Here is a 12735-nt window from a genome sequence, read left to right as displayed (position 1 = left end):
ACCTGCATTATGAGAAAGTGATTCTCCTCTCCCCCAAGCATTTCCTGAAATCCATGAAAAGCTGACTTAGAAAAACAGCTGAACCAAATCACTTCAAAGAAGGCACAGTCTTTCACAGAAATGTACTCTATCAGCCCAGATCTAACAGTGCTTACAGGAACTGCAAGCAGTAAATGAAGTAATCTTCAGAGTTTGGGAGATAAAAGGTCTCTCCCCCTACTGTAATTCACATTCCTTTTAAAGATAAAGCCACTTTTAGGAGACACTAGGTGTATGTTCTATAGTGATCCTTACTGAATAATTTGTTTAATATTTACCAAATCAGCTCTTACTTCATTAATGTTTCTTTGGAATAAATAGGTTTCCTCCTCAGACATGACTAAGGATCACTCAGTGGACTGGGCATTATGAAAAAGGGAAAAAGAACACGCAGGCAGTATCATGGTGTGTTGCTTCCCTAAAAATATTCTTTGGATCAGTCCTAAAACAGCAGAAAGCATTTCTGCTTAACTCTAAAGCTGGAATTAGTTGTCAAATGATGCATTTTCCCACAGCAGCTGCAAGGATATAAATTTGGGAAGTAGTGAATGCTGTGCTATGCAGCAGATAGGAGACTGAAGCAATGCTACTGCCTGAATGTGAATAGCATTGTTAAATTGGAAAAAAGTCTTTGTAGGGTGAAGGCTGCCAGACTGGTTTGCTGTCAGCAGAGATTGTTATCCCTTCCCCATACTCTTTTTTTCCCAGCTCCACACTAGTATTTTTTAACCCTTCAGGCTCCGAACAAATGGCTCTTGCCCTGCTGTACAGAAGAGTGCCCACATGACAGCATTACTGGTAGAACAAGCACAATGTAACTTAGGAGGTTCTCTGCTACCTCTGAGAAAACCAAGCAAAACTAGACCTAGATATATAAATAAGCAGCTTCCCACTGAGAGGTGTGGAATGAAAAGCATAAGGATTGAGTGAATTGCATTTTCTTTCTCTCTTATATTGCTTTAGAGTAAGTTTAGCAGAAATAAGCCATATCCTCCCACATGAGGTGCCTAAATACCTTAATTTTGTCTTTATTATGAAATGCAAATATGGGATAGCTCAGAAAAAAAACACATAACCAAAACTATAAATAAGGACAAGAAGGTCAGAATTGTATAAAATGTCTCTTAAGAGGAGACAAAGCTGACTTGTATTTTTAAATTACATTATCTTTACCTGCCTTATTTTTCTTCCCCTTCCTTTCCTTGTCTCTTTCTCCCCAGCATACAATACAGTGGCCAGGCAGATCCTCCTTCTAATAGGTATATATGGGTTGCTCCAACACCAATGCAATAAGGAAATCCTAACCACAGGATGCGTGTTCACAATATCACTCTGACTTTCCTTCTATAAGAGCAAATGAAGGGCTCTCTAAAATGTCTGGTTACCTGTGTACACTGATTTAAGGGTAGTGTCACCTCTACAGGGCACAGCAGGAGTCTCCTGAAGATTTCTGCAGTAATTTCAGCTGTCAAATCTCTCATGCTCAGTTTTAATAAAGCACCAGCAAGGTCAAATAGGGAATTTGCAGTACTGTGCACCTAAAGCAATAGAAACATGCAACAGATTTTACTCTCTCCTGATAAATAGTACATAAAGAGTGGTGATTCCAGTCCCTTCCCCTCACCCAGCTCTTTCCTCTGACCTTTTGACTGTGGCTGAAAAGTAAACAGTCTCTGTTAAAGGGTTATGGGAAAATTTGAGCCATGCTCAGGAGCCCAGCAAAGCCATGCTTTTGAAGAGACTGCAATATTTACAGTTAGTGGGGAAGGGACAGCTTTAAAATAATGCCATTTGCATTATTTATTAGCGTGGCTGTGTCCCCAGGGCAGCAGGGTGGGCTCTGAGCAGGGCCCTGCGGGACCCAGCCCTGCTCCTGGGACTGCACAGGCCGCAGGCCTGCGGCCTCCTCACCCTTTAGGCTGAAACACGTTTTACTTTCTGAGTAGTTAAATTACATACAATGCAACAGCTGTAAAACACTAACAAGAAGAGGAAATTAACAGACCTGTAGAAATTCAGAAAGCTGTTTATTTAAGCTGTGGAGAGCTACTGAGTGCTCAGGAGGAGGAGGAGCTTGAATGCCAAGCAGGGCCTGTTGCCGCGCTGAGGCTGTGGTCACACTAATTCTGTTATGATTGAAGTCATTTACAAGAAATGAGGCTTCAGCTGCAGTCAGCACTGATGCTATTTTCAACAGACAAGAAAAAAAGTGTCCCCTAGGGCAACACACTGCCCATATCTAGCCATCAATACTCTTGACCCCGCTGGTACTGAATCCTCTGTTGAAGAGCACATGCACCTCCAGAACCTTCTCCTCAGACCCAGGGTCAGCCCTTTCTGTTGTGCTGGGCTGGCATTCAGGCCCTGGCTCTCCTGCCACTCTCCATTGGTGCCAACAGCTGTGTGAGCAATGCATTTATTCATTGATTCCACTGATTTGAGACAAGGCAGTGTAACAGGGACTTAATTTGGACTCTAGGTGGCTTTCTGTGAAAAGTGTAAGCTAACAAATGCCTGTGCCCTAAGTTTCCAGGACGTTTCTCCCAATTGCCACAAAGTGCCATTCAAGACTTTTCATTGCCTCTGACTTGTCATACTTCTGCATAACTCAGATCCTGTCACTGTGTCTGTAGTTTTCATCCACAGCTGTTTCCCAGTACAGCAGCCAAATTTACAACACCCTAGTCTAATTTGCTGCTTGTGTCACCATGGAATAACAGAAACATGGGCCAGCAGGAAGTGTAAAGAGAAGCCCGGCTTCTCCCACACAAACCACTGCTCAAGTAGGGCAAAGCAGCAAAGGCCAGAGTCAGAATATAAATTCCTGACTGACAGACAGCTGAGTTACCCACATGCCAGAAGTATTACCCCTCTGCAGCTCAGTGACATGCTTTGGATGTAGCTATTGAAGAGAAAAATGACAGATGATTGTGCATAGCAAAACAATTTCTCTATAGTCTTCAGCTATGAGAGGAGCAGATACACTGTGAAGATGAAATATCAGCCAAACAGAATGAAACAAATAACTAGCTGCACTGTAAGCCCCATTTGCCCAGTTTCTTTCATTCTGTTCTTCTTTTTAGCAAGGCAAAGTAGGATCACCTTTCTGTTGTCATTTTAATCTCAATTACTCTTAATTTCAGTTATTTTTTGTAGCTCCCAGCCATGTAAAAGAATGGTGAATCTGGTCATTACTCTTAAACAGATACAGAGGATACCATCCAAACACCTGTAGCAAAAGTTTGGGTCCGCTGAAATCAATTGCCAGGGAATGGCTGACTTTTCTGCAGATAGTTTTATTAAATAACAGTAAGTATCTTTTTAAAATTAAATGCAAGAGCTATGATTGCATCATAAAGATTTCTTACTTGATAGAGCCTCAACAAATTCACAGGCTGAGAATGCTCTGTTTTGATGCTGTAAGAGTATACACAAGGTTGTGTGCAATTTCCTACTTCCATTCCTTGCAGCTCTGCAAAGTATTTGCAAATCAACTGTGTGCCCTTCAAACTGAAACTGCCCTTCAAACCAAACTTTCCCCAAATCAACTTCCCTACAGCAGAAACTAATTATTACTGGAATTTGAGTCAGATTGAACTTTCAGGCTGAGATTTTAGGTCTCCTGTCTGGGATTTGAACAACTTCTGGTTCCTAGTCTGAGCACTGAAAACAGAAGATAAAATACTGTCCCCAAAATGTTACAACACAGACTCGACTGAAGCTTACAGATTTTGTAATTCTCAGTGTAATAGTCTCATCTGGTTATTTCTTGACCTGCCTGTGTACCATCTCTGTTCAGACAGCCTAGACGGATCTGGAGGTGGAGCTGGTATATCCTAGAGACTTACGAAGCTGATGTAGGATAGGTATTATTTCTAACATTATCATTTGGATGAATTTGGGAGATAAATCTGCTACACAACAAGTAAGGTTAGTAGCTATTTTCTTAGCTCTGCCCAGATAAAAAACAATAAACCTTTTTGCTAGACTTTTCCAGTATCTATTCTACATACACAATCTTTTCAGAAATAGCTTTGACAAATCTTTCAGAAATTATTTTGTTTTCTGTCACACTTATATTCTCATTTGCTGTCAGCAGGTCAGTTGTTCACACCAGCTAATTTAAAGAGCTGAATTAGATGAAGATCAGAAACTTTCAGAAGGTTACATAACTGCCAGGACCGGCCAACTAGGTGCCTAAAAGACATTGTGTGAACCCTTCCTCACATTTCTCCCTAGTTCCCAGCAAGGCCAGCTATACAAAATAAAATTCAGTGAGCCATGAAAGCCTTATGAGTGTTATATACAACTGCTCTCTGTTTAAAATAAACTGAAACTACATTTCAGTACCTCAAGCCTTTTTCAGGTTGAGATAGGATCTTCCCTTTACAAGTACAGAATATTCTTTATCTAATCTCTCACAGTCAGTCAACAATTACGTGATTAATGGTAAATCCACCCTGGCCTAAGACTAAATGTGTTATGTATAATTCACTCTCTTATGCAAATGCAGGTATTTTTGGTTTGAAGAAGCAGAAAATATTATGATTTTGTAGGAAAATAAGAAAATTCTTGTCAATGTCTGTAAAACTGGCAGCCTACAGAAGCTTTTCATATCACAACAGCATAGCAGTCCTGAGCACAAGTACACTCTTGTAGCTCAAGCTCTGCAATGTATCACATACCTGTTACCTCTTGTATGTGTTCAGCATGCACCATATTTGTATAATTATATGCAAAGCAGATGGTGCCTTTCTTAAATAAAATTTTTCAGTTCCAGTATTATCGGGCCAGTACATTTGACAATGTAATTTTGATTTTCATACAAGTTTCTGGCTACTGTGAGTTTTCTCATTACTGCTGCTGCACAGAATAAGCTGAGGCTGTGTCAGGCTGAGCTGTGATAGCCATTCCATCAACCTGCTGTTCAACCTCAGTTTGCTACAGTTTTCCTCTCTATAGATGTTGATTACAGAGGTTCAGGTGTACAATGGCATTTATAACCAATATTGTTCTTCTAATTTGTCAGATGTGCTGACAATGATTCCTCTGAGTTTCTGCTCTGTAAAGAAAAGGAGAAAGGGCTACAGTGAGAGAAATGTTTGACCTGGCAGGGAAATCACTACTGGCCCAGGGGGCAGAGCTATCTAAAGCTCATGCAGAGTGTTGGAGCACTCAGTGCTGTGGTGCACTCCCCACAGCTGGGATGTGCATGTGCTGCTGTAACTCCTCACCTCATTGAACAAAACACTTCACTCCTTTCTGGAATGGATAACTGAGGCAACAAGAGTCTAGAAGGATGCTCAGAGATGAGTATTTGCACACAGGGACAGTGATTCCTCCATCTTCCCCTAAAGCCTGAGAAGCCAGAGACAGTAAGCACCTCGTGGGGTGGTGTGGGTGACCTTCTCAACTACCCTGTTTGTCTTTAGGGCCATGGCTGTCATGGTCCAGGTCACATTGCTATTTAGGGATGTTGTTAAGGGATTTCTCAATAGGCTGCAGTGTCATTTGTCCTTGGGAATGAAATAAGAACATCTCACCTAATTTGTGTGTTGCAGTTGTAAAGGTCTCAAGCATTGGTGAGACTAAATGTCTTCAACTTCGTGCCAGGGACAACACAGTGAGTACTCCAGCTTAGTACAGAAAACACCTGGAACACATGGTAAGTTCTAATACGCAAAATTGAAAGAGTAGCCTACTCTGGCTTTCAATTTTAGGAATAGGAGCCATGCACATACTGGTCAGAGGGATTTTGTGTGGAGTCTAAATGCAAATAAAGGAGGTCAGCTTTTCTTTTAGGAGCAGTAGGAAGGAATGTGAATCAGCAGGGCCTACTGAAGCTGTAAATCACAAAGGATGATCCAGTTAGGCACACAAGTACTTGGGACAGGAAAGGAAAATAGGAAAGATCAGAAATCCAGCCCTTGGCTGAAGTGCTACTGAAATGAGGCTTAGGTTCTGAACTCCAAACAAGGAAATTTTCTCTTGCCCTGTGATTTTGGAATCTTGCATTATATAGTTTGAACTCTGCCAGCAAATTATTCTATACATGATACTACTTTACTTGCATTCTCCCCTCAGCTTTTATATGGATAATTTAGTCTGATTTTCACAGCACATAACAGAATGTGTACTATCTTTTTTTTGGACCCTTAGACATCACTACAAGTACCTCAGCAATAGAGTACTCAGTAAAGAGAGATTTGGCTTTTTTTTTTTTTCAGTTCATTAGGCCTATTCTCTTTCTAGTCCTTTTACAGCTGCCCTGCTGAAACAACAGCAAACTTCACATCTTTTTGACAGTAGAATAAAAGTCTCTTGATACAAACCTTCCCATGCATTTACTTCCTTACCAGTGCATGCTCTAGTCCTGAAAGTCTTACTGTAATACACAAATAAATTTAGGACAAGTCTTTATCTCTAGGGTCTAGAAGTACAAAGGCCTAGCTAGGTATCAAGAAATACTTGCTGATTATTCTTTCATCTATCCAAGTATTGTTTTATACCTGCCTTTAAAGTAAATGTGTCTAACAAGGAAGACATTATCCTTGTGAACTGCAGAGTCTGCACTGTATATAATTTTATTATGCTTTGGAACTAATTAAACCTAGGTAATCTTTCTTCCCAATAAGTGTAATTTATGCACTGTGTGCAAGACCATACTCAACCTTACTGCCAAGGTAAACACAGTGACAATTTCAGTCACTGATCCTGAACTAACTTAGGACTTCCAAAGCTGCATTAAAAGACACAAGTGAAGAGTACAGGTAAAGCTATTTCTGTATACTAAATATCAAGGGAGGACTACACAGTCCAGGGCTGCCTTTCTCAGGCATCTTATTTTCTCCTACATATTTCATTTCCTTTGCAATTTCAATATAGGTTTAAGAAGACGGTGATTTTAAAATGCAGCACATTTCACATCAATCCAAAATATACATTGGGCCTGGAAGCTGACATAGATAGGTTTTGGCAGTGACATTTCTAGAGGGGAAGAACAATCACTTCTGACCCCATGGAGTTTAAAATATTACAGTTTATCTGCCAGACATGAACTTTTGATTCATGGTGAGGAAGAGCTGACTGTTGCACACAGTCTGGTGCACACCAATTATTATTTGTTAATGTTGAATATAAGCCCAGCTGAAGCCCAAGGGCAGTTGTATATAAATGCTAAACACAACCCACATACACATTCCAAGCTGGTATAAATAGGCTTTGAGTGAAATTATGAATGCATGTGTAATTCCATGAATGTTGTAGCTTGAGTGTTGGCAATTGGTGGAACAAAAAAAAAAAAAAAACAAAAAAAACAAAACAAAAAACAAACCAAAACTGCAGAGCCAGCTTGAAGCAAGTGCCAGGTTTAACTTAGGGCCAGTGGACTTCAGGGTCTAATTAAAGGGGCTTAATTCAATCTCTAGTGAAATCAACAGAACTGAGCTGAAAATTAACTTTGGAAGAAAATATTTTCTTGCTAAAGAAAAATTCTGTGTGAAATATGGGAAGACTGTAGCATGCCAGAGAAAAGCATTCTGGAAGGCTGTGAAATTTTGGAAGGAGGTCATGTATTTGAGAGAGCCAGATAAACTATGAGCTGGGTTTTGAAAGAATTGCACAGGGAGTAACAACTGCAAGGGGAGCCAGGTGGTCCTCACAAGTTCTCTCGCCAGCTCTAATCTCCATTACAAAAATGGAGTCCCAGCTGCAGAACAGTTCTACACCTCATTTAGAGCTTCTAACTCTACTTCTGTTACGTAATCCAGCATAGTCCAAAACTGCCTAGCTTCCACTGACAACAGGGAAAGCCTGAGCCTTTATTAAGGACTTGAAGAAGCCAATTATTTTTCATGCAATTTATGCTACCATTTAGTCCAAATTTTTAAAATTTGAACTGACTGCAAGTCAGTTTTAACAGCCTCTAGTGCTAGAGGTGAAATGAGCACAGTCCCTTTTATAGAAGCTTAATCCACATTAAGGGTACAATTAAGATAATGTGCTAATTGAAGAGGAAAAAAAGGAAAAGAGACACCTTTTAAGCACCTTCATAAGGTAGCATCTTTTTAAAGAACCATTAGCAAAGTATTTATGAAACTCCCCCAGTCTGAGTCATAAAGTCACATGTTTATGTAGCAGGCAGATTATGAAAGTAGCTTGGTCTCAGTAGTTCTAAAACATACAGAAGTGGCTGGATTTTAACTACTCTCTGTTGGGTTATGTGATCATTTGTACATTTGTACTAGGATGGCTCTGGCCAAAAGTAGCTCAGAAAGTTCTTCAAATTAGCAACTTGAAAATTTGTTGAGAATCTAGAGCCTTGACCTGTGGAGACCATGTGGCACCACATCAAAACTGATTAAGAGAAAAGAAACTAAATTCAAAGTAAGAATAGGTACAGTCCACTCACTTTAATTTTCTGCAGGTTTTAGTTAGTTGCATAATGAGAAGTAAAGATTGTACAGTATATCACTAGTGCAACTGACACTGGCATTCAAACACAAGGAAAACAAATCCCTTCCTTTTAATTCAAGTCCATCCGGCTTCCCATGATTTCCTGTTCTCCAGCACAGTTCAGTTCCTAGGAAGACTTGCACAACACAAATACACTGTTGCCTGTGCTAACAAAGTAATTGACCTGCCATGAAAAAGCTGACATAAATATTATCTCCTCCTGGTAACTACTAACAGCTAAATTGCATGTGGTAATCCTTTTTGCTATTATTGTTATTTTAAACAGACATAATGTTTAAAAATCTAAACAGAACAAACAAGGGCATGCCCTGTTCCATGCAGGATGTACAATAAATGACACATTTACTGTAAAACAATTATATCAGCTCTACCACAGTTAAAGAACATATCTCACAGTCACAGCCATCTAAATTTGCTGGTCAGATATGATTCTTCAGGAAATTAAGGGCTGAGGAGGGAAAGAGGATAATCAAACAATTCTTTCTAATGTTATTGGATTGGGGGGGAGGGGAGCAACCATCTTTCCACTGAACTCAGTTTCTGCTTTATGAATCGATTCATGTTTTCTGTTCTATATAGTTCAATACAAAGAGGTCTGAGGAGGATGAACCAGTCAATATTCAAAATCTGGTCCAGTTTTACTAATTCTACTGTAAGTCTATATGAAAGAAATATACTCATAGGATCAGCTTGGAGCTCAGTCTAGCAAACACTAGTCCTGCTTTGGAAATACTCCAGTCTATGACCTTTGTCTCAGCCACTTTAGGAAATGGAGCTGATAACCCAGGAGTAAGTCCAGGAAAATAAATTAAGCATCTGGAAACTGCATAGGAGTGCGCTTAGGAGACGGAATAAGAATTTAACAGTGAACAAATAAAATCCAGAAATATTTCTGGAGCAAGACCAAAAGGATGAAAAGGAAAACTTCTGAAGAACTAAATACTTCCATAAATCTCTGCTTCAGTAGGGGATGGATCGTAGAGGCAACAAAAGCAGAACTGGATCACACACGTACACAACAGGTGTTCTCCCTCCTAGGACTAGTCAAGAGTCTTGATTTCAGTACAAAGATTTACTCACTGTGTGGCCCATCACATAACATCACCTGGCCTGCACCAGTCAGTTCTACCTGTGAAATGCCTGTGTAGTATGACAGCAACAGAAACAGGGTGTCAGTACTGACAGAAAATTCAGGAGTACAAGAAAGTCAGAAGTGCTTCCTTGCCAATTCTTGCACAGACAGAAAGTGCATGACCTAATTCAGGAGAATCAGTTTGCAGATCAGAATATTAATCTTCCATTTGTCATTTCACCAATGATAAACTTGAATGTGGTGGCTCTTATATTTCAGGAACTTGCCACTGCTCAGATGCTTAGAGGTTCTGTTCTGATTTTTAGCACTTGATATGAGTAACACTGAGATTTTTTTGAGGATTTTGCTCTTTCCTTTGTTGTATTTTGACAATCCTAAAGGACATAGCTAAAAGCCATAGTAATATCTGGGTCAAGATTTTCACATCTGATTACTGAATTTCTTGGAAAAATTATTTGCCTGGAATCAGAGAGAAATTGATGTATTAAGTTCCATTAATATAGTATAATTCTAATAGCTGTATTTTTGATCAATACCTAGCTACAATTCTTGGGGAAAGGGGCTCAGCTGCTCTACATGAACAAACAGGGCTTTGCAGGCAACTTTCTATAGAGGCAACACAGGGAAATCATGTCACAACCTCATTCTCTCTTCTCCACCATTTGCCTTCTCTTCAAACCCATGACACTTAAGGAGTATTTGCACTCACAGACAATCTGGGGGATGGGAGCCCTCTTAAAAAAACCCTCTGCTGGCTTCAGAAGCCTTGTAAAACTCCGACATGGCAACCAGGCTGCAAGTAAGCAAGGAAGAGATAGGAAAAAGTGACAGGTGTGGCTGTCCTGACTCCTTCACCCTCAAAAAGCTGGAAAATACAGCTTGGGGGAAGGGGATCATACCCTCACCCATAAGTAAAAGTGGAGGATTTCCCTCCTTTTCCCGAGGTAAAATCTATAAGGACACTATTGTAGCATTTCCCTGTGTGTCTCCTCCTGTGTGATTTCCAAAATTGCTGTTACACAAGTTGTGGAATCTGCCATGTCCCTTGCAAGTGGGAGGGAGCAAGCACAGACTTGCTGCAGCTGGATGACAGCAAAGGACAGAGGCATGCAGACTTTATCACCCTGTGTCTATATTGGCACCAGTAAGAAGTTCTGTAGTATAGGAGGAGCTGGTTCTGAGCCAACCTACTCAGGCTCTCAGCAGGCATTAGTCATTTTGATAATAGTCTAAATGCAGCCACCCAGTTACTGCTTGGCAAGCTTGAATCTCTGTGCCATGTGCATGCTGATAGAAGGAGTCCCAGGCACCCGTGTCAGCTGAAAGATACGCTGCCAGTAGCTGGGGGAAAGCGAAACAGAGGAGGTGGGTGTGGTGTGAGCACACAAAGACACGTGTTGGACCAATGAATATACTCAGGTAAGTGAGAACCAAAGCAGAGACTGCTGAACTGTGTGAAAGTAATGATGGAAACAGTTACCATTGGGAAAGTGGTGCCTGTTCACTCGTTATGAGGTTGCTATGTGAAATTTCCGTGCTTTTCCTTAAAATTATGATTTGTTACACTTTGAAGTCCTCGTTTGGTAGGGCAAATGCATTTACTCATGCAAAGTGAAAAAGGATCTCATTTCATCCAAGGAGCTGTATGGCAATTCCTTTAACCATTCACACATGGCAGATCCTTCTCTTTCTAGCTGTAGCAGATAATTCTTTCCACTTCCCACATAAACACTGCAGCGCCCTCAGTCTGTTCCTGTAACTGAGTCGTTGATCCTCCAAGCTGAAACTGGTAAGCAGGTTTAAAAAAGCTCTGAAAAACCAGACTAATCCATACTGTTTATACTACCCCCACCCTTTGCCTTACTTTCACCTTTAAAAGTGTTAAAGGTAACCTTAAGGACTTAGACCAAGTAGCTGGGATGCTCAACAGCCACTATAACCTTTCTCTGAGTTGCTCTAAATGAAAACTGCTCATGTCTGGTAAGTAAAACCAGTCAAAATCCATATTTTACATTTCTGAAAGTGAATTTTTTCTCCATAATTTTATCCTTTTTTTTTTTTTTTTTTTTTGTGAACCAGCAACTAGAAGGCTGCTGGCTATGTATTTTGCATGATAGATGCAATGGATAGATACAATGGAGACAGAGTATTTTTAAACAGCTCAGGAGTGTGGTGTCACAGACTGCTGTGACAATCCAGCAGCTTTCCCCTCAACCTGGCCTTTCTCCATCCCCACTCCAGGGCCCTGGAATCCTGTGGTGGATCCTTTATGGTGGCTCTTTGACTTTTATAGAGCCAAGACAACTTGTTATTTTAGGGGGAAAAAAAATCCAGTCATATCACAGTAAGGAGAAAAAATGGCTAAAAAAATGGTCCAAGAAATGTGGGAACTGGTGCAAAGCAGAGCAGGAGCACATGGCTGGGATGTGCCAGCTCCTGTTTGCTTACAAAACTGGCAAACCCATCATGCAGAACATCAATAAAAGACAAACTTCTCATTCCAGAAAAGAGTCACTGGACAGCTATTGCAGAAATCTGCTGCTGAGTTTGGCATAATCAGACTGGAAATAAAATGCTGAACTGAAAGCACATACCCCATAGCTGTGAGAAATAATTCAGAATATATTAATAATATGACATGTAGGATCCAAAAAACATGTAAAGTGATTGACATTTCTAATTCTGTCACAGAAAGTGCCTTTCTGATATTAAAATCCTGAAGAAAAAGATGAGTACAAATGTCCTAGCTCTTAATTCTAGGGAGGGATAAGTTAAAACTTTATATAATAAGTTTAGCTTTCATAGCAAAAAACCCAAGCAACCCAAACCCCAACCAACAATCCCAAATTAAAACAAAATAGCTGTAATTAGGGCTGAATACTTATGGAGTAAAATGAAAGACTCTCCAAGAGAAAAAAAACATGTCACTGACTAATCAAAAAATATTTCAAATTATGCAAAATTCTCACTGAATTTGCTGCAGAAAGTTGACAGTGACCATAAAACTGATTTTCAAAGAAATCTCAAAAAAAAAAAGTTCTTCCTAAAACATAAGAAATTTCTTTTGTGAAAAAAGTAATTGAGGGGCTGGAGGAAAAGCAGTCAGTTTTATTTGTGTATTTACCCAA

General features: G+C 40.0%; 2 protein-coding genes across 3 annotated transcripts in view; both read right to left on the bottom strand.

The window, feature by feature from the left end:
- Positions 1-1520, bottom strand: part of RMI2 (RecQ mediated genome instability 2) — a 33481-nt gene extending 31961 nt beyond the window's left edge. The window contains exon 1 of the mRNA XM_053957970.1: positions 1425-1520. Coding sequence (XP_053813945.1) covers positions 1425-1520 — 96 coding nt within the window. The remainder of the gene's footprint in view (positions 1-1424) is intronic.
- Positions 1498-12735, bottom strand: part of CLEC16A (C-type lectin domain containing 16A) — a 110470-nt gene continuing 99232 nt past the window's right edge. For both annotated transcript variants that reach the window (XR_008433793.1, XR_008433794.1), the window contains one exon: positions 1498-1577. The gene's annotated coding sequence lies outside the window, so the exon portion shown is untranslated. The remainder of the gene's footprint in view (positions 1578-12735) is intronic.

This window comes from Vidua chalybeata, chromosome 16 (assembly GCF_026979565.1).
Source record: "Vidua chalybeata isolate OUT-0048 chromosome 16, bVidCha1 merged haplotype, whole genome shotgun sequence".
Lineage (NCBI taxonomy): Eukaryota > Metazoa > Chordata > Aves > Passeriformes > Viduidae > Vidua > Vidua chalybeata.
This window is presented reverse-complemented; position numbering and strand designations above follow the sequence as displayed.